Here is a 19,355-nt window from a genome sequence, read left to right as displayed (position 1 = left end):
AACCGCTTAAATGATTCTATTTTTCCCCGCTTTCACTCCAGCAACCAGGCAATATGTATGTTGGAAAGGAGAGAAAAGCCAACCCCTGATATGTTTGGAGAATTACTGCAAAAAGCTAGTACAATGGGAGATTTGAGGAACTGTCCTGTGAGTACTCGGTTATGTTTTTTTGTTTTGTTTTTTTTATTTATTTTTTTTTTAACCCTTGTAATGGATTGGAAAATGCACTTTACTTTTTTCTGTATTATGTTTGTATTTCTATTATAACAGTGCCATTAAATTCACAGAGCAATTGTGGTGAGAAAATTCGCATCCGTCGAGTACTCATGAATGCCCCTCAGATCATAACGATAGGACTGGTGTGGGACTCGGACCACTCTGATCTTGCCGAGGACGTCATTCACAGTCTTGGGACCTGCCTGAAACTCGGGGATGTAAGTGTCCTGTCTCTGTGTTATTGAATATTTAGACCAGACAATCTTAGAGATCGATATAACCCCATTTCCGCTCTTCGATTCTAAGCAGTTCCCAATAAAAGTTTAGTACGCTGTATGCATTGTGTTGTCAAAATAATTGCTCCATATAGCGTCCGTGTTTCATTGGTTAGCGCCAAGCTTTGACAATTTATACAACTAAGGAAACAATATCCGGATCTATTTTACTGGTATATTCTAAATAAAAGCAATTTAATCTCAGTCTGCAATGCTGAACACTGTATAGCTTTATCTGCTCAGTGTACATCTTCTTCTCAGCTTTTCTATAGGGTCACAGATGATCGAGCGAAACACTCCGAGCTGTATTTGGTCGGGATGATCTGTTATTATGGCAAACATTACTCCACCTTCTTCTTTCAAACCAAAATACGCAAATGGATGTATTTCGATGATGCCCACGTAAAAGAGGTAATCCAAGTAATAAGTCTACATCTATCCGTCATAACATGGGTCACAGCAAACAGCCTAAATTGTTACTGATCATATAGAAGGTTTGTTTTATAGTCAGGGCAGCCAGTATGGATTTCACCTTTTGTGCTGTTTTTGGGGGATGACTATATATTGCATAATATATAATAATAAAAAATATTCACTTTTATATAGCGCTATTAATTCCATAGCGCTTTACCTACATCATGATCACTGTCCCCATTGGGGCTCACAGTCTACATTCCCTATAAGTAGGGCTTTTTGCGTGTGGGAGGAAACCGGAGAACCCGGAGGCAGATGTTGTCCTTGGTGGGATTTGAACCCAGGACCCCTGTGCTGCAAGACTGCAATGCTAACCACTGAGCCACAATGTGTTATGACGTTATTGAATACAGTGTGATGGTAGATGAGCCCAGGATTGCCCCAGCACTAAAATCCCATTCACATTGATCACCTAGGACTGCAGGAATTTTCTCCTTCAGTTCCTCACATTCTCGAGATGGTTGTGCTGGAAAGCGGTTTTCTTCTTTTCATGACCATTGATTGTGAAGTGTTAAACACTTTGGCCCTCAATTCAATATTGTATTTGTCCCCGTTTTTTGGTTTTTTTTTTTCTCCGATTAGTGGCTTTTTTTGTATTTGTGCCTAACTTATTGTTTAATTTGCCCATTATTAAACTTTTCACTTGGTTTTGCCATTAATTTCAGGGGATACTCTCATTGTGCGTGTGGTCTTGGTTTTTCTGATGCTTTAGCTTAATTCATGATTTACCACTTTACTGGCTTATTGGCACAAAAATGTCAAAGTACAAAATCTGAAGTTTTTTTTTTTTTTTGCCTAAACTGAAGACTAAAGGGTGCTTTACACGCTGCGACATCGCTAGTGATATAGCACCTGCCCCCGTCATATGTGTGATATGTGGTGATTGCTGCCATAGTGAACATTATCGCTACGGCAGTGTCACACCCACATACCTTGTCAGCGACGTCGCTGTGACCGCCGAACAATCCCTCCTTCAAGGAGGAGGTGCGTTCGGCGTCACAGCGACATCACTGTGGCATCACTAAGCGGCCGCCCAATAGCAGAGAAGGGGCGGAGATGAGCAGGACGTAACATCCCGCCCACCTCCTTCCTTCCTCCATTGCTGGTGGACGCACGTAAGGAGATATTTGTCGTTTCTGCGGTGTCACATATAGCGATGTGTGATGCCGCAGGAACGACGAACATCGTACCTGCAGCAGCATCGATATAAAGGAAAGAAGCGACGTGTCAACAATCACCGTTTTTGGACGATTTTGCGATCGTTGATCGTCGCTCCTTTGTGTCACACGCTGCGATGTCACTACCCGCGACCCCGACGATATATCGGTAGCGATGTCGCAGCGTGTAAAGCCCCCTTATCTTGTGACATTTTCTTGAGTTTGTGCAACTGTAAAAGGATGCAAGTAGAAAAAAAATCATCTTTTGACTGTACATAATTTTTTAACTTGTATACACCATATTGTAAAGATTGGAAAACTGCAAAGAATACTGCAAAGGCAAAAAAAAAAATCACTAAAAATAATAATTAGAAAAAGCATAAATTATGAATCCGCCCCTTTCAATTTTAAAAAGGGATGTCCACTTCTTGGACAACCCCCTACTCATTCCTCTTATTCGCCTTCATAAAAATAAATAAGCCTATACTCACCTTCAGTGCGGCCATGGTTCCAGCAATACCTGAAGTCGCATTCCCGGGGGCCACGTGACCTTGGTCTCAGGGCTCGCATGTCATAAGAATCAGCGCTCGGCATCTGTCTCCTCTCCTTCAGACATATGAGCAGGATGGGAGTGCTGCGTTGGCTTCATGCTCAAATGTCCGAAGGCGAGGTGAAGGAAGCCGGCACTGATTGGTCACATTGGCCCCTCGAACGCAACTTCAGACATCACTAGAACCGCAGCCGCACCAGAGCTGAGTATAGACTTACCGTATTTTTCGCTTTATAAGACGCACCACAATTTTAGAGATAAAAAGAAAGAAAAAAAAATAAAAATGGGGTCCATCTTATAATCCAGTGTTGTCTTACCGGAGGGGGGCAGCAGTGGTGGTGAAGCGGGGTCACAGGAGTCAGAGGTAGTGCTGGCAGTGGGTCAGCGGCGGCAGCAGAGCCCGTGGCGGCAGCAGCAGCTGCGGCGGGTGAGTAGTGGAGCAGGCTGGTGCGGTAAGTTTCCCTGTCTGTCCGCGGTTCCGGTTCAAATAATGGCGCCTGGAGCGGCGCATGCGCAGATGGAGCTCTCATCCAAGAGCTCCATCTGCGCATGCACTGACTCCCGCGGACACACTTGGACACCTGCCGCACAGCCGCCCGCACGCACAGAGTGGCAGCCAGTAGGTCGCACGCACAGACAGAGGCAGCCGACGTCCAGGACAGAGAGGCAGCCGGCACTGACAGGCACGCGGCTGCCCGTAAGCACCTGGTCGCCGCACAGACAGCCCCCCAGTAAGCTATATTCAGATTTTAAGACTCACCCCTCATTTTCCTTCCAAATTTTTGGGAGGAAAAGTGCATCTTATAATCTGAAAAATACGGTAATTATTTTTCAGGGGCAAACAAGGAGAATGAGAGGAGGTTGTCCAAGTAGGAGACATACCCTTTAACTCTAGTGAGAGAGCTATTGTTTTGCCTATTGGGGTAGAAACAAATTACATAGTGTTACAAGCAATGCTACCTTGGAAAAGTCCGCAAATGAGCTTCTCTCAGGAACAAAGAAACCTTTATCTTATGATACCTGTATGTTAATCCTTTTCCACCCAGATCTGTGGTATGACCGATGTGACTAGTCCTGCTTTGAAGACTCTTTAATGGATCAAACCGGCTACTACCGTATTTTTCGCTTTATAAGATGCACTTTTCCTCCCAAAAATTTGGGAGGAAAATGGGGGGTGCGTCTTTTTATAGCGGTACATGGGGGGGTCCTGTCTGAGGCGATCGGGCGGCCGGGTGCCTGTGGCTGCATGCAAGCGGCCGGGTACCTGTGCTTGCGTGCGGTGGCAGCCGGGTACCTGTGCTTGCGTGCGGTGGCAGCCAGGTACCCGTGGCTGTGTGCGAGCGGCAGCCGGGTGCTGTGTGGGGTCGGCAGCCGGGTACCTGTGCTTGCGTGCAGTGGCAGCCGGGTACCCATGGCTGTGTGCGGGCGGCACCCGGCTGCCGCCCTCACACAGGCACCCGGCTGCCGCCCTCACACAGGCACCCAGGTGCCGCCCGCACACAGGCACCCAGGTGCCGCCCGCACACAGCACCCGGCTGCCGCCCGCACACAGCCACGGGTACCCGGCTGCCACCGCACGCAAGCACAGGTAGCCGGCGGCTTGCACGCAGGGTGGGCGGGCAGCCTGCTGGCTGCCACTCTGTGTGTGCGGGGTGGCCGGCTGTGCAGCAAGTTACCAGTTGTCCGCGGTCCCACTTTCAAATGATGGCGCCGGTGGAGCTCTTGGATGAGAGCTCCATCTGCGCACGCGCTGCTTCGGGAGTCAGCGCGTGTGCAGATGGAGGCCTTGGATGAGAGCTCCATCTGCGCATGCGTCACTCCGGGCGCCATTACTTGAAACGGGACCGCGGACACACTGGGAAAACACCGCATCCGTCTGCTCCACCACTGAGCAGTCCCCGCTGCTGCCACCACTGAGCTTGTCCCCGCTGCTGCCACCACTGAACAGTCGCCGCTGCTGCCACCACTGAACCAGGACCGCGGACACTCACTGCACCAGCCTGCTGCACGGCTCACCCGCCGCTGCTGCTGCCGCCACCATGGACCCCACGGCTCCTGCCACTACGGACGCCACGGCACCTGCAACCACGGACCCCACTGCGACTGACCCGCCGCGCCTGCCAGCACAACCTGTGCCTCCTGTGACCCCGCTTCACCACCACTGCTGCCCCCCTCCGGTAAGAGAACACCAGAGTATAAGACTGACCCCATTTTTCTTTTTTTTACCTTTTTTTATTTGTCTAAACTTGGGGTGCGTCTTATAATCCGATGCGTCTTATAAAGCGCAAAATACGGTAGTTACTAATAGGCGGCACTAGACACTGACGTCTTGTGTTCTGGAAAGCTCATTTTTAGATAAAAACTGGTTCTCAAAATGTTTTTAGATTGTTTTGTCACATACTGAGCAGATTTTCACGAAAGGTGACCGTTTCTGACCAGGGACTGTAAAGAACGGGGCCCGTTTATCATTAGTCTTATTTTGTGTTGAAGGTGCATTTACTCTGCCAGATTATCATGAGCAAGTGTAATCTAAGCCCGGACCTCTTGATGGCCTTGATTTATATAAGAAATTGGCACCCAAAATGTGTTTTGTACTTTTTTGTGCGTGTCTAAAACACAATCTACATGGTGCAAGTGATGAAAGCTAGTCTACTGGTGCATTTAGCATAGTCAATCTCCACCAATATGTTTTATTCTCTGTATTCTAGATTGGTCCGAAATGGAAAGATGTGGTGACGAAATGCATAAAGGGGCACTATCAGCCATTGCTCCTTCTGTACGCAGATCCCAGAGGTACTCCAGTGTCTGTCCCAGATGTCTTGTCTCAGATGGATATTCGGCAGTATAGCAGAACATGCTATGATAGTGAAGACTCTGGTAAATCTTTCACCCCTCTTTATCTAACGCTGCCTTTCTTTAAGGTATCGCCCTAGGTTTTGTGTAAGGGATGAATAAAATGTGATTGCAGGATTGTACCGGTGAATTATTAGCCTTATTTTAGTATCGGCCTTTGTTATGTGCTTCCTTATCTCTCCGCTGCCTGAATAGCATGTCACAGCTGGGAATGGCTTATTGTCCCTTAGGCAGGGAGCCCTCAATCTCCAGTGACACCAGGACGGACTCCTCCACCGACAGCTATCACTACAAACATTCCCATCATGAGTCTGTGGTCAGCCACTTCTCCTCCGACTCCCAAGGCACGGTCATCTACAACCTGGAGAACGACGCAGCCTCTCAGAGCAGTAGAGACACAGGTACCGGAGCGCAATACGTCGTCTTCTTAAATAAATCTATTCTCCTCTCTTTTACTTAAACCTACCAGGTATATTAAAAAAAAAATAATATAACAAAATCCTAAATACTAATATTTTACTTTTAAAAAATTAAAATAATTCCAGTTTTAAACGTTTAATCAAATTCTGGTTATAATGGATTTTGATAGAATTCTATCTTCTATATTTAAGCCCAGGAGGTGTTTGTTTTTTTTTTTGTTTTTTATAGGGATTGGATTAAAAGCCCTGAGTTAGTTTGGGAACCTTGACATCACAATGATTGCACAGACTCCTAAGCTGTGCCCCTGCGATCATTAAAAGACAACCCTCTGATCCTGGCCATTTGATCCGTTAGATATCCCCTTCAGTAGTTAAATGGAATCTGTTACCAGGTTTTGCTTTGTAATCTGAGAACAGCATGAAGTAGGGGCAGAGAGCGTGCTTCCACTGATGTCACTTACTGAGCTGCTTACTGTAGGTATGATAGAATCCCTGTTTTCCCTGCTGAAGATGTAGCAGTGCTCAGAATGCTGAGTAGTGTATAACCGCCGCACTCACACCACTGACTGGCAGCCAATGCACACAGTACACCGGAAATTACCAATCAGTGGTGGGGGCAGGGTTACACAAATTAGTCTGATTGCCGTGTACATGAGACCTAGTCTTCTAGTGATAATATGCTGATAAAACACTGATTTATGGAAACTACAGCACACAGCCTAATAAGTGACATATCCCTTTTAATCAGGGTCTCTGCTGCTCTCTAATTAAAAAAACAAAAACCTACTGACATAGTCCCTTTAAAGGGACTATGTCAGCAGGTTTTTGTTACCCCCATCTTAGAGCAGCGTATTGTATGGGCAGAGACCCTAATTAAAAGGATTTCTCACTTACTGAGCTGTTTGCTGTCATTTTGATCAAATTAGTGTTTTCTCTGTTGCAGATCTAGCAGTTATACAGAGCTCATGAATATGCTGAACTACCTGGCAGCACACCATGTAGTCCTCTAATGATAAACTGCTGCTGATTAAACAGTGATTTTATCGAAACTACACGAAGCAGCCCAGTAAGTGACACATTGCTGGAATCAGGATTTCTGCCCTTTTGTTATCCTGTTCTCAGATTAGGTGGCAAAAACCTGGTGACAGATTCCCTTTAGGCATTATACAGAGGGATGAAGTGAAGTGGCCATGGCTCCCAGGGCTGCTAAGTCTAAATGCTTACAGGCGACGCCTAATAGATTGCCTTTCAGTTTATTGCTGACAGTCAGTAATGCTGTGATATACACAGCATATCAAAGTGAAATAAAAGCAATCAGCACATTGTCTTGGCATGTCACCAACTGGGACCAAAAAAGTTTTTTTAAAAAAGTGGTAAAACCAAAGACGTGCACTATGTAGGTGTACAGTTAAAAGAAAGAAACTAGGATAAAAACAAATTGCAAAGCACATACCTCTCAGTAAGTAAATAGTAATAGTACATGTAACTGACATTGGGGACTTAAGGGGGCTTTACACGCTACCATATCGTTAATGTTTTGTCGTCGGGGTCACGTTGTCAGTGACGCACATCCGGCGTCATTAACGGTATCGCAGCGTGTGACACTGACCAGCGACCTTAAGCGACCTCAAAAATGGTGAAAATCGTTCACCATGGAGAGGTCGTCCCAAACTCAAAAATCGGTAAGGGTTGTTTATCCAGGTGGTTTATCGCTCATGCGGCAGCACACATCACTGTGTGTGACATCGCAGGAGCGAGAAACATCTTATCTGCCGCCGGCCACAATGCGGAAGGAAGGAGGTGGGCAGGATGTTATGTCCTGCTCATCTCCGCCCCTCCGCTTTGATTGGGCGGCCACTTAGTGACGTTGCGGTGACGTCGCTGTGACGCCGAACGTCCCTCCCCCTTGAAGGAGGGATTGTTCGGCAGTCACAGCGACGACGACGACCAGGTAAGTATGTGTGACGCTGCCGTAGCGATAATGTTCGCTACGGCAGCGATCACAAACAATCGCATGCGCGACGGGGGCAGGTACTTACACGCTCGCTATCGCTACAAATTGCTAGCGATGTCGCTACCGTGTAAAGCCCCCTTTAGACTAGTTTCACACTTGTGTTGTGCGGCATCTGTCGCATTGCGTTGTGTGACGGATGTAACAGATGCGATGCATATAGTGGCACAACTGATGTGACTGATACTGCAAAACAACAGAATCCGTTGTAGCTTTTTTTTTTTTTCAACAATTACTCAACTGAGCATGCGCAGTTGTGTAAAAAACAGATCCGTCACAGGAATCCGTCAAATGACGGATTCTGCCACCATAGGCTTCCATTAGAAAAATGACAGACGCCGATGGAATCCAGCACATTGCGTTTTTTTGACGCTCAGGGAAGCGCAGAAAAACGCTACATGCTGCGTTCTTTCCGCCCGGCAGATGCAACGCTGCATTGGCCGACGGAGGACCATCCGTCGCAATGCGTTGTCCCTACAAGTCTGTGGGAAGCAGCGGAATCCGTTAACTGATTCCGTTTTCCAAAACGGCGGATTGCGACTGAAGGAAAAAAACGCAACTGTGTAACTAGTCTTGGCTGACACTATTTTCATCAGAAGAGCATAAAAGCCATCCCACCGCGACAAGATGTACCCAGGCAGGATAGAAGGTCACCTCTGTATGTGCCAGCAGGCCTGAAAATAGACACGGACCCAAACCTCACTGATTAAAAACCTGCCCGTGGAAAGCTATATAGACCAAAAGTGGTGTCCGATTACAAACAAAAAAACACACACCAGATAAAATATGAACAAAAGTAACATTATTTGGTGCTGACATAATCATCCCAAGCCATAGAAAGAAGCTATTATGTTATTTGTGCCAACGTACGTTTTTAAAAAAGCAAAAAGTTTGACAGATTTGTTTTTATTTTTTAATTCTGTCCAAAAAAAAATGTTTCCTGATCCTGGTGCCAATGTGATCAGTTGCAGAGGGGAGTAACACAGCTCTGTCACCTGTATAGTGGCAGCGGCCGGGTGCACATTTGCCCCTAGTCTAATGCATAGGGGTGGATATGGAATACCTCTCTGCAGCCACTATACATAAATAAATCAACGCACATTGTCTCAATATAAGTAAATTGGGCAGTAAAGCCACACCATCATAGCATGAATGAAAAGAAGAACCAGGCCCATTAATGGCAAAATACAAAAACTTTATCAAAAATCCAAATTTAAAAACCAGATCACACAAATATACAGAGAATAGTGAAAGTGCTGAGATGGTATATATGGATACCCACAGGCATGTGAGGGGCAAAAGGGAAAGGCTAGGATGTCCACCAGACCAAGGGGAGCTTTTAACCTAGAACCACCAAGTGCAATATAATAGCACAAAGAGTTAATCGCTAGTACACAAAGTGAACATAAAGGTGATTTAGGCAAAGTACAACATTTTTTTTGTATAACGGCTTACCCATGGGTGGAGGTATCTCCCTTGTGCGCCTCACATGTGATAAGAAAACCTCCATATACAGTCCACTATACAGAAGACTGAGTTCTGTTCCACAACTGATCTTCACACGTGGCTTCCGCCAGATCCGGGGACAGCTGATCGGCAGCAATGCTGGGTGTCGCACCCCCAGATCTAAGATTAATGAGCTATCCTAATGATAGACCATCAATATGAAAGTACCACACAGCCCCTTTATTGAAAACTAAACCTAAAGAACTGTTCCTTGTCCGGCCAAGCCTTCTTCACTATGGTAGCCATTCCATGTGTGACCAGCAGAAGCTCCTGTATATCTGCCCGCCGGCTCTATGCCTGTGTTCATGGACGCCCTATAAGCAGGATATAGCAATTGGTTTAATTTCTAAATAATATCCAGAAATTGATTATAGATTTAAGGTGGAATTTTCCATAAAGATGTTTTTTGATATTTTACCTGGATTTGGTGTAAATACTCTTCTTTTTCCTTTGATGTAATCAGTAGAAGCATTGTATTGCGTGCAAACCGATTCAGAGATCAGCTGTTATCACCATGAGTCTCACATTTGTGGGAATTTATGCCTCAGTTACTCTGAAGAAAGCCAACGTGTGATATCACATTAGGTATTTCGCGGTTTCCATGGTATACATTTTTATAAAGAGGTGTAAGGTTGCTGTGCAGGTATCCTCATTTTCTAGGGTTTTATGGTGTACTTTCTTGTATACAGGACACCTGACAGATAGTGAGTGTAGTCAGAGACATTTTTCAAGGAAGGGACCCTTAACTGACCGAAAACGAAGTTCCAGTCGGCCTCGGAGAAAAGGAGATGAGTCCCAATCTTCAGGTTATCACAGTGAAGGTCTGACCTGCACTTTTCCTAGTGGTCCTGCTTGATATCACTTTTTCCTTTCTTCATTGAGCTTTGCTTCCGTTTTTAACATGTGGTTTCTCTTTAATTGCTTGTTCATTGTATTAGGTGAAACCTTGAAGGAGAAGCAGGCACCAAGAGCAGGTCTGAAGCTGTCCAGCAGCTCCAGTAGGTTGAGAGACTTTAAGACCACTGTTAGCAATATGATTCACAGTAGACCATCGCAAGCATCACAAACCACACCAAGCATACATCATGTTGGAAGTGCAGTGGATCAAGCTGAGATCAAGCCACCCTCAAGTTTAGCAGTAAGACCGAGGGACTGGGAAATGGAAACTAACACCAGTGAGATGAAATCGGGGTTATCCGGCAGGTACAGGCCCACTTGGCGCCCAACACGTGAGCCATTAAATGTTGATAGTGTGTTCAGAACTGAAAAGAGAAAAAATACAGGATACAGTCCACTCAGTCCATTCTCAGAAGAAGCTGGTAAGATGACGTCCTTTCTAAGTCTGTCTTATGCTCATTTACTAAACTTGAAGTCCTCTGTCCTCCTTTCTTAGCTAGACCAGATCAGATCTTGTGATTTCCACATTAACGTCAATATTTGTCTCAGTGATCTCCCTATAGAGGAGTGTTTTGTGCTTAGTGATGCCTGGTTTTACATCAGGCACATTTCTATTTTAGCTCTAATGGTTCTTCCTAGGCATACTGACGGATTCTGTAGTTAAAGCTAGGTGTGGTTTGTCCCATTTTCATTTTGAGTGGATGTATGTCAAGACTTGGGGGCAGTATATGCTGCATCTTGATGTACAGCACTTGCATGTGCTTGTGTTCATGTAGACTAAGCTTCTTAAAGGGAATCTTCTCAACCGGTTTTTGCAGTGTAACCTGAGAGCAGCATTGACACAGGGGCTAAGAGCCTGATTCCATGGATGTTTCACTTATTGGGCTTTGTGTTGCTGTTTCAGTACGATCGGTGTTTTATCAGCAGATTATCACTACAGAACTAGGTGTCTTGTGCCTCCTGGTCCTTCTTCTCTGTGTAACTTCATCACTACCACTGTTTAGCAGCTTTCTGTCAATATACAGTTTACAGAGAAAGCAGCCAATCCATGGTGGTGGGGATGGGGTTATACAGTGCTCGGCATTTCTAGCACTGCTAGATCTGCAAAGGCACATCACTGGAATTGGCGTCTCTGGCTCTACGTCATGCTGCTCTTAGATTACATAGGAAAAACCTGATGACAGATTTCCTTTAAGGCTGCGTGCACACGCTGTCTTTTTCATTGCATTTTTTAATGCATTTTTTTTCTTGCAGCTTTTAATCAATCTGCAAGGGTAAACGCATCACAGCAAAGTATAAGATTCCTGGAGTAGCTGTACCCATATTGCAGATTTTGATGCAGAAAAATCTGCACCAAACAATTGACATGTCAATTGTTTCTGCGTTTTTTTTTTTGTTTTGTTTTTTTTTGATTGTTTTTTTTCTCCCCCCAGTGGTTTTCCTATCTTAATGCATAAAAAAGCAACAAAACCACAGCAAAAAACGTGTGTTTTTCCTGCCAAGAAATGCAGTTTTAGGTGCAGGAAATCTGCAAAGAAATCTAAAACGTGGGGATATACCCTAAAGGTATTGATCAAGATTAGAAAACTATGGCTTCTTTCTTCCAAAATGGCACCACATCTCTACATGTTACATGCAGTACTCTACTCTGCTCTTCCAATGTCCGTAGAGCTGAGCTGCAATGGCAGGCACAACCTGTGGATGTGAGCAGTGGCCATTAATGCTGGCTTCCCACATTCGTGTTTGTATTGACTCGAACTTGCGAGACTGGTATAATCCTATGTGAATCCTGCCTGAGAGAAGGGAAGCATGTCTTTACATTTCTAGACAACCACTTAAAAACCGACAGTAAATGGGGTTAGATAAATGAAGTGATGATGCCCTTTTATGTATTTTTTGCTATGAAAATCATACGTTGGCTAATTAATGATAGAAATACTTTTCCAGCATTGTTTCACTTGCCTTAATCAGAAAATGATCTACTTTTGAAAATTGTTTTGTTTTAATGTTAACTTTAATTTTTGATAAATACATTTATGAAAATATATATAATTTCTTTTTCGCTCCTAATTGGGAGACCCAGACAATTGGGTGTATAGCTATTGCCTCCGGAGGCCACACAAAGTATTACACTTAAAAGTGTAAGGCCCCTCCCCTTCTGGCTATACACCCCCAGTGGGATCACTGGCTCACCAGTTTTGTGCTTTGTGCGAAGGAGGCAACACATCCACGCATAGCTCCACTGTTTAGTCAGCAGCAGCTGCTGACTATGTCGGATGGAAGAAAAGAGGGCCCATACAGGGCTCCCAGCATGCTCCCTTCTCACCCCACTTCATGTCGGAGGTGTTTGTTAAGGTTGAGGTACCCATTGCGGGTACGGAGGCTGGAGCCCACATGCTGCTTCCTTCCCCATCCCTTTTTACAGGGCTCTGGGTGAAGTGGGATTCTATCGGTCTCCAGGCACTGAGACCGTGCTCCATCCACAGTCCCTGGTATCTGCTGGACATGGAGCGGAGTATCTTCAGGGACATGGCCCTGCTACATGGAGGTACTCTGTGTCCCTGTGGGGACCGCGCAGACACACGGCAGCACTGCTGGGTGTGTTAGTGCGCCAGGGACAGCGGCGCTGTCCGCACTAGTGCCATCGCACACCACAGCGTTGCTGGGTGTGTTAGTGTATTGGGTGACTACTGCGCTAACCGCCGCTGCCACTTTTATTTAAGGCGCCGCTGGGATTTGTGGTGCGCCGGGGACTTCCGCGCCGGCCAGCACTGATATGCCGGCCGCGCTTATTAACTCGAGTCCCCGGCTTCTGGGCCTAGTCTCCCTTCGTTACCGCCCACAGGCCTGACAGTCAGGGTAGGGGCGTGACGCTGCATAGCACAGCAGCGCTGAGAGCTGGAGTATGTTTTGCATACTCCACCCCTCTCACTGTGTGCACTGTGAAACCGGATTCCCGCACTTTCTCAGGCACGCCCACGGCTTCCTTCTCTACAAGGACGCCGGCAGCCATTAGTGTCAGTTTCTGTACGATACAGAGACAAGTGTGGAAGACCCTGGCATTCTGATAGTCACACAATCGCTGCAACAGGCGTTAAGCAGCACCTGTGGTGCTAACCCCACTAGTGCAGAAGTGCACTTATAGATATGCTTGTACTATATACATTGCACTGTTTGGTCGCACGTTGTATATACCCTCCTGGATTGTGCGGAGGAGTTATCAGCATATTCTCTGTGTAAAACAAAGGTGCAGAACCACATGTTTTTCTATGCAGCCGGTACAGCATGTACGGCTATACGGCCGGCAGGTTACATAGACCCCCATTATATCCAACTCAGCCGGAGTCTCTGCTAATGGCCAGAGGATGAGGACGGTGTCTGCAGTATTTACTGACAGATTTTCTGGGACTATGGCTATGATACTAGAAGCCTAGCAGTCCGGACATGTCTCTCACAACATGGGCACTGTTGAATCATTGATCCATGGCCCCCCTCAGTGTGAACAACTAACAGCTCCGGGAATGTCACACGCATCCCAGAGTCACGGCTCTGCACAGACGTCAGTCCCAGACAGCCTAAGCGGGCTCACTATGAGCGGCCCTCGGTTTCATCAGGGTCCTAGCAGAAGGACTCTCTGTGTAATGAGGCGGAAGTAGCGGCTCAGGATTCTGATCCTGAGACCGCTCTCAATCTGGATACACCTAATGGTGACGCCATAGTGAATAATCTTATAGCGTCCATCAATAGAATGTTGGTTATTTCTCACAGCTCCTCCAGTGGAGGAGTCAGCTTCACGTATTTTTCTGGACCACTCTGCCTTCAGAGAGGCAGTCCAGGAACACCACACTTATCCAGATATGCGCTTCTCCAAACGGCTTAGGATACACGTTATCCCTGCCCCCTGACGTGGTCAAGGACTGGACCCAGTGTCCCAAGCGGCATCCTCCAATCTCCAGGCTTGTAGCTAGATCCATAGTTGCAGTGGGAGATGGAGCTGCACTTAAAGATGCCACTGACAGACAGATGGATCTCTGGTCTAAATCCATCTATGAGACTGTCGGCGCACCGTTGGCTCCAGCATTCTCACCCTTGGGGCACTCCAAGCTATTTCAGCTTGTCTTACACAGATTGACACGGTTACACGTACATCTGTGCCGCAGGTGGCATCCTTAACCTCTCAAATGTCTGCATTTGTTTCTTACGCGATTCAGGTTGCCCTAGACTCTGCGAACCGTACGGCAGTAGCCTACGCTGCTCCGTGTTTTTAAGCAGAGCCTGGTCTGCTCGTTTAGTGAATGGAAGGCAGATTCTGCTTCCAAAAAAGGTTGCTTAACCAGTTGCCTTTTTCTGCTGACCGACTGTTTGGTGAGCGTTTGGATGTAACCATTAAACAGTCCAGGGGTAAGGATTCATCCTTTCCTCAGCCCGGACACAACAAACCCCAACAGAGCAGGAGGCAGTCGTGGTTTCGGTCTTTTCGAGGCTCGGGCAGGTCCCATTTTTCCTCGTCCAATGTGGACTCAAAAGGATCAGAGGAGCTCAGATTCTTGGCGGGCTCAGTCACGCCCAAAAAAGAGACAGTCTGAAAACCCGCTTCCAAGGCGGCTTCCTCATGACTTGCGGCCTCCTCTCTCCGCATCCTCGGTCGGTAGCAGGCTCACCCGCCTTGGCGATATTTAGCTGCCATAGGTCAATGACCGTTGGGTGTGAGACATTCTGTCTCACGGGTACAGGATAGAGCTCACTTCTCGTCCTCCAACTCGATTCTTCAGAACTTCTCCACCTCCCGGCCGAGCCGCTGCTCTTCTGCAAACAGGGTGCACTCTATAGGCAGAAAGAGTGATGACCCCCGTTCCTCTTCAGGAACAAGGTCACGGTTTTTACCCCAAATTATTTGCGGTGCCTATAAGAACGGGCCGTTCCGTCCCGTTCTGGATCTAAAACTGCTCAGCAAGCTCGTGGACACCAGGCGGTTCCGGATGGAATCCCTCCGCCATGTCATCGCCTCAATGTCCCAAGGAGATTTCCTAGCATCATTAGGCATCAAGGATGCTTGTCCACACGTGCCGATTGATCCAGAGCACTAGCGTTTCTACGCTTCGTTATAGGAGACGAACACCTTCTGTTCGTAGCTCTACCTTCCGGCTAGCGACAGTCCCACTGGTCTTCGCCAAGGTCAGGGCAGCAGTAGTCACAGTCCTGCACTCTCAGGGTCACTCTGTGATCCCATATTTAGACGATCTACTTGTCAAGGCACTCTCTTAGGAAACATGCCGACACTGCCCGAACGTTGCGCTGGAGACTCTCTAGAGTTTTGGGTGGATCATCAACTTTTTGAAGTCAGATCCGACCCCGACCCTATCGCTAACATATCTAGGCATGGAGTTTCATACTCTCTCAGCGATAGTGAAGCTTCCGCTAGACAAACAGCATTCACTACGGGCTGCAATCTCTTCTTTAAGAACCAGTCGCATACATTGAGACGCCTCATGCACTTCCTACGTAAGATGGTAGCAATGGAGGCAGTTCTTTTCGCGCAGTTTCATCTGCGTCCACTACAATGTGACATTCTCCGCCAATGGGACGGGGAGTCGACCTCCCTCAACAGAGTCGTCTTTCTTTCTCAGGCGGCCAAGGAATCTCTACGGTGGTGGCTTCTTCCCACCTCATGGTCAAAAAGAAGGTCCTTCCTATCCCCATCCTGGGCGATAGTTACGACAGACGCGAGTCTATCAGGGTGGGGAGCAGTTTTTCTCCACCACAGCGCTCAGGGTACGTGGACTCAGCAAGAGTCCACCCTTCAGATCAATGTTCTTGAACACAGAGCAGTGTATCTTGCCCTACAAACCTTCCAACAGCAGCTGGACAGCAAGCAAATCCGACTTCAGTCGGACAACTCCACAGCGGTGGCATACATCAACCACCAAGGAAGAACGCGCAACCGGCAAGCCTTCCAGGAAGTCCGGCAGGTTCTGATGTGGGTGGAAGACACGGCATCCACCATATCCACAGTTCACATCCCAGGCGTGGAAAACTAGGAAGCTGACTTCCTAAGTCGCCGGGGTGTGGCCGAAAGGGTATGGTCTCTTCACCCGGACGGGTTTCAGGAGATCTGGCGCCGCTGACAGAGGCCGGACGTCGATCTAATGGCGTCACGGCACAACAACAATGTGCCAGCTTCATGGCACGGTTTCACAATCATCGAGCTCTGGCGGCAGACGCCTTAGTTCAGCATTGGTCGCAGTTCCAGCTACCTTATGTGCCACCTCTGGCATTGTTGCCCAGAGTGCTGCGCTAGATCAGGACCGACTGCGGCCGCGCCATCCTCGTCGCTACAGATTGGCCGAGGATGTTGTGGTTCCCGGTTCTGTGGTGCCTCACGGTAGGCTAACCGGGGGCACTACCAGACCAATCAGACTGGCTGTCTCAAGGGCCATTCTTCCATTTGAATTCTACGGCCCTCAACCTGATGGTGTGGCATTGAGTCCTGGAACCTAGTGTCGTCAGGATTACCTCAGGACGTGGTTGCCACCATGAGACAGGCTAGCATACCAACGTCCGCCAAGATTGACCACAGGACGTGGAAGATATTCTTATCTCGGTGCTCGGCGCAGGGTGTTTCTCCCTGGCCGGTTGCATCGTCTATGTTTCCTTCCTTCCTGCAATCTAGGTTGGAAAAAGGGTTGTCGCTCAGTTCCCTTTAGGGACAAGTCTCAGCGCTATCTGTATTTTTTCAGAAACGACTTCCTCAGGTACGCACGTTCCTACGGGGAGTTTGTCGTCTCAGCACTCCGTACAAGCGGCCGTTAGAGCCCTGGGATCTGAACAAGGTTCTAATTGCTCTCCAGATGCCGCCTTTCGAGCCTTTGAAAGAGGTCTCCCTTCCCGCTTTTCTCGGGAAGTGGCCTTCTAGTAACGGTCTCGTCTCTTAGGAGAGTTTCCGAGCTAGCAACGCTCTCATACAAATCTCCCTTCCTGGTCCTTCACCAGGACAGGGTAGTTCTGCGTCCGATTCCGGAATTTCTCCCTAAGGTGGTATCCCACTTTCATATCAATCAGGATATCACCTCACCTTCTTTGTGTCCTCGTCCAGTCCATCAATTTCAGAAGGATTTGCATCTGTTGGTTCTGGTGAGAGCACTCAGGTTCTACTTCCCGCATGGCGCTCCTGCGCCACCCGGATGCACTCTTTGTCCTTGTCGCTGGTCGGCGTAAACAGTCGCAAGCTTCTGAATCCACCCTGGCTCGGGGGATCGAGGAACCAATTCTTGAAACCTACAGTTCTACTGGGCTTCTGGTTCTCTCAAGGCTGAAGGCCCATTCTACCAGAGCCGTGGGTGCATCCTGGGCATTACGGCACCAGGCTACGGCTCAGCAGGTGTGTCAGGCACCTACCTGATTGAGTCTGCATACTTTTACCAAGCATTTTCAGGTGCATACCTACGCTTCGGCAGACGCCAGCCTAGGTAGATAAGTCCTTCAGGCGGCGATTGCCCACCTGTAGGAAAGGGCTGTTTGACGGCCCTATCACGAGGTATTCTTTTACCCACCCAGGGACTGCTTTTGGACGTCACCATTGGCTGGGTCTCCCAATTAGGAGCGAAAAAGAAGAAGGGAATTTTGTTTACTTACCGTAAATTCCTTTTCTTCTAGCTCCAATTGGGAGACCCAGCACCCGCCCTGTTTTCTCGGGGTTTTTCTGTTTTTTCGGGTACACATGTTGTTCATGTGGTATGGTTCAGTTCTCCGATGTTTCCTCGGATTGAATTGGTCTTTAAACCAGTTATTGGCTTTCCTCCTTCTTGCTTTGGCACTAAAACTGGTGAGCCAGTGATCCCACTGGGGGTGTATAGCCAGAAGGGGAGGGGCCTTACACTTTTAAGTGTAATACTTTGTGTGGCCTCCGGAGGCAATAGCTATACACCCAATTGTCTGGGTCTCCCAATTGGAGCTAGAAGAAAAGGAATTTACGGTAAGTAAACAAAATTCCCTTCTTCTGCAATTTTCACACTGTTGTGACTATTGTAGATGAACACTTCCTATTCGAGAAGTCATCTTTGCCATTAGCAGGCCCTATCTTGTGCTGAAGCATCTAATGAACGTGTGCAAAGATCAGGGTGTATTTACACTGAAAGATTATTGCATGCAAGGTCTCCTAAGAACGCTCGTTTCAGGATAATCTTTCAGGGTAAATCGCAGCCAATGAACGAGCAAAATGCTCTTTGAAATTCTATTTCTTTGTCGCTCCATTGGGAGACCCAGACAATTGGGTGTATAGCTTCTGCCTCCGGAGGCCACACAAAGTATTACACTTTAAAAAGTGTAACCCCTCCCCTCTGCCTATACACCCCCCCGTGCATCACGGGCTCCTCAGTTTTATGCTTTGTGTTGAAGGAGGCACACATGCACTCATGCTCCCATTTTAGTCAGCAGCAGCTGCTGATTATATCGGATGGAAGAAAAGAGGGCCTCTAACACGGCTCCCGGCATGCTCCCTTCTCACCCCACTAAGTCGGCGGTGTTGTTAAGGTTGAGGTACCCATTGCGGGTACTCAGGCTGGAGCCACATGCCGTTTTCCTTCCCCATCCCTTAGGGGCTCTGGGAGAAGTGGGATCCTATCCGGTCATCCAGGGCACTGGGACCGGGCTCCCTCCGCAGCCCCTGTGGGATTCTGACGGACAGGAGACTGAGTACCATCAGGGACAGGGCCCTGCATCTACAGGTACTCTGTGTCCCCTTGGGGACGGTGCATGGAGCACCTTGGCCTCAGACGCTGCAGCGACTGCGGTGTTGGTATGAGACCGGGACTACCGCGCCGACCGCGCCTGCTTGCCGGCCGCGGTTTTAACTTTAGTCCCCGGCTTTTGCGGCCTAGTGCATTAAACTCCCACCCCGGGCCTGCCAGTCAGGGGGAAGGGCGGGACGGTCGGTCTGACGCCGACAGTGAGGGCTGGAGCACACGTAGCTGTCCTCCGCCCCCCTCACTAATCACTCTG

The 19,355-nt window shown here is 47.8% G+C and overlaps 1 protein-coding gene across 5 annotated transcripts in view; it reads left to right on the top strand.

The window, feature by feature from the left end:
• The window catches only part of USP54 (ubiquitin specific peptidase 54), a 183,206-nt gene that overhangs the window by 108,706 nt on the left and 55,145 nt on the right, over nt 1-19,355 (top strand). For 2 of the 5 annotated variants that reach the window (XM_075348833.1, XM_075348831.1), the window contains exons 7-13: nt 42-147; nt 288-434; nt 753-902; nt 5,381-5,549; nt 5,756-5,926; nt 10,151-10,282; nt 10,400-10,780. In XM_075348833.1, the coding sequence (XP_075204948.1) occupies nt 42-147; nt 288-434; nt 753-902; nt 5,381-5,549; nt 5,756-5,926; nt 10,151-10,282; nt 10,400-10,780 (1,256 nt within the window). The remainder of the gene's footprint in view (nt 1-41; nt 148-287; nt 435-752; nt 903-5,380; nt 5,550-5,755; nt 5,927-10,150; nt 10,283-10,399; nt 10,781-19,355) is intronic. The other 3 variants (XM_075348834.1, XM_075348835.1, XM_075348832.1) reach the window with 3 other exon arrangements.

This window comes from Anomaloglossus baeobatrachus, chromosome 5 (genome assembly GCF_048569485.1).
Source record: "Anomaloglossus baeobatrachus isolate aAnoBae1 chromosome 5, aAnoBae1.hap1, whole genome shotgun sequence".
NCBI classification, from domain to species: domain Eukaryota; kingdom Metazoa; phylum Chordata; class Amphibia; order Anura; family Aromobatidae; genus Anomaloglossus; species Anomaloglossus baeobatrachus.
Note: the sequence above shows the minus strand (reverse complement) of the source record. Positions and strands in the feature narration are given on the sequence as shown.